Here is a 2,500-nt window from a genome sequence, read left to right as displayed (position 1 = left end):
AGTTTGTATTTTGGATGTGAATATTTTTGAGTAAGTCTACTGCCAGTAAATGCTTTTAACGAAACCTATCTCTCACAAGTAAATCTTTAACGGGATCTATCTCTTACAAGTAAATCTTTAACGGGATCTCTCTTACAAGTAAATCTTTAACGGAATATATCTCTTACAAGTAAATCTTTAACGGAATATATCTCTTACAAGTAAATCTTTAACGGAATATATCTCTTACAAGTAAATCTTTAACGGGATCTACGTAAGTCTTCCACGAGATCCATCGAATCCAGAAGAGGAAACTCTACTTCCCGCCGCTGATTTCAGGCTGACATGGAGGAGCTGACGGAGAACGCGGAGGACATCGCCGAGGAAGGAGAGAGCAAGAAGAGCGAGGAGAAGCTGGGCCGTCTCAACTTCAAGGGGGGGGGGGGGGGGGGAGGGGGAGAGAGTGGGAGAAAGAGAGAGAGTAATATATATATATATATATATATATATATATATATATATATATATATTATGGAGAAATATAGACATACATGTATACATATAGACATATATGCATATGTATATATATATATGTGTATATATATATATATATATATATATATATATATATATATATATATATATATATATATATATATATATATATATATATATATGTATTTGTTTGTTTGTGTATATATAAATGCATATATATATATATATATATATATATATATATATATATATATATATATATATATATAAATATATATATATATATATATGTTTAATTGTGTGTGTGTGTGTATATATATGAAAGATATATATATATATATATATATATATATATATATATATATATATATATATATATATATATATATATATATATATATATATATATATATATATATATATATATATATATAAATATAAATACATGCACACATACACACACACACACACACACACACACACACACACACAGACACACACACACACACACACACATACATACATATATATATATATATATATATATATATATATATATATATATATATATATATACACACATATATATATATATATATATATATATATATATATATATATATATATATATATATATATATATATATATATATATATATATATATATGTATATATATATAATATATATATATGTATATATATATATATATATATAAATATATATATATATATATATTCATATATATATATATATATATATATATATATATATATATATATATATATATATATATATATATATATATATAATGTATGTGTGTGTATGTGTGTGTTTTTATATATACATATATATATGCATATATATATATATATATATATATATATATATATATATATATATATATATATATATATATATATATATACATATATATATATATATATATATATATATATATATATATATATATATATATACATATATATGTATGTATATATATATATATATCATATATATATATATATTATATATATATATATATATATATATATATATATATATATATATATACATATATATATATATATATATATATATATATATATATATATATATATATATATATATATATATATATATATATATATATATATAAATTAGAGGGAATATTTTATTTTGTTTACATTATTGGATAATTCACTTACTTTTTCATGTAGTTTACCGTAATGGAGAGTTCATTCATTTGTATGCATAGTAATGGGCAATTTCTTTCATCTTTTTCAAATGAAACAAGTCTTTATTCACTCATCTATAAAATTAGCATAGAATCCTTTGCCTTTCTTATGTAGACCAATGAAGTTTATCCTTTATAAAGATGAAGAGATTCATAAATTATATAATATACAGTTCTTTCAATTTTGTAATGTAAACTAAAATAACTATTTGCTATGTAAACACATGCAGTTTATTTACCTTTTTAAGCAAACTAAGATATTCTCTTTCTTCCCTCATTCATAAAAGATAATATACTATTTCTTCACCCTTTTTATGCAAACATCTCTTTTTTATGCAAACTAAGGGACTCTTCCCTTATTTTCTAATTAAAAGAATGCATACAATATATTCACCCTTTCTATAAGCAACATTTTAATGCAAACTTCATTAGATAATAAAATATGTATATAACATACAATTCCTTTACTCTTCTCATGTAAACCAAGTTTTTTTTTCATTCTTTTATCATGGATAATAACGCATAATTCCTTCATCCTCCTTCATGTAAACTGATGACCTCACCCTTCTTTCATTCATAAAAAAATGATATAATGCCTTTCCCTTTTTCATATTTTTTCCCTTTTTATTAATCTCTCCTTTCATTCATTCGTGAAAAATGATATAGACTTCCTTCACCCTCTCTTCTGTCAACTGATGGCCTCCTCCTCCTCCTCAGCTCGAGTACGACTTCAACTCCAACAGTCTAAGTGTGACGGTAATACAGTGTGAAGAATTGCCTGCACTGGACAT

At 22.2% G+C, this 2,500-nt stretch overlaps 1 protein-coding gene across 20 annotated transcripts in view; it reads left to right on the top strand.

Annotated features, from left to right (window-relative positions):
• The window catches only part of Syt1 (Synaptotagmin 1), a 129,132-nt gene that overhangs the window by 86,481 nt on the left and 40,151 nt on the right, over positions 1-2,500 (top strand). For all 20 annotated transcript variants that reach the window (XM_070139202.1, XM_070139150.1, XM_070139159.1 and 17 more), the window contains 2 exons: positions 319-414; positions 2,427-2,500. The exon at positions 2,427-2,500 is cut by the window's right edge and continues 28 nt beyond it. In XM_070139202.1, the coding sequence (XP_069995303.1) occupies positions 319-414; positions 2,427-2,500 (170 nt within the window). The remainder of the gene's footprint in view (positions 1-318; positions 415-2,426) is intronic.

This window comes from Penaeus vannamei, chromosome 3 (genome assembly GCF_042767895.1).
Source record: "Penaeus vannamei isolate JL-2024 chromosome 3, ASM4276789v1, whole genome shotgun sequence".
NCBI classification, from domain to species: domain Eukaryota; kingdom Metazoa; phylum Arthropoda; class Malacostraca; order Decapoda; family Penaeidae; genus Penaeus; species Penaeus vannamei.
The sequence above is the reverse complement of the archived record's forward strand: the minus strand, read 5'-3'. Positions and strand labels throughout refer to the sequence as shown.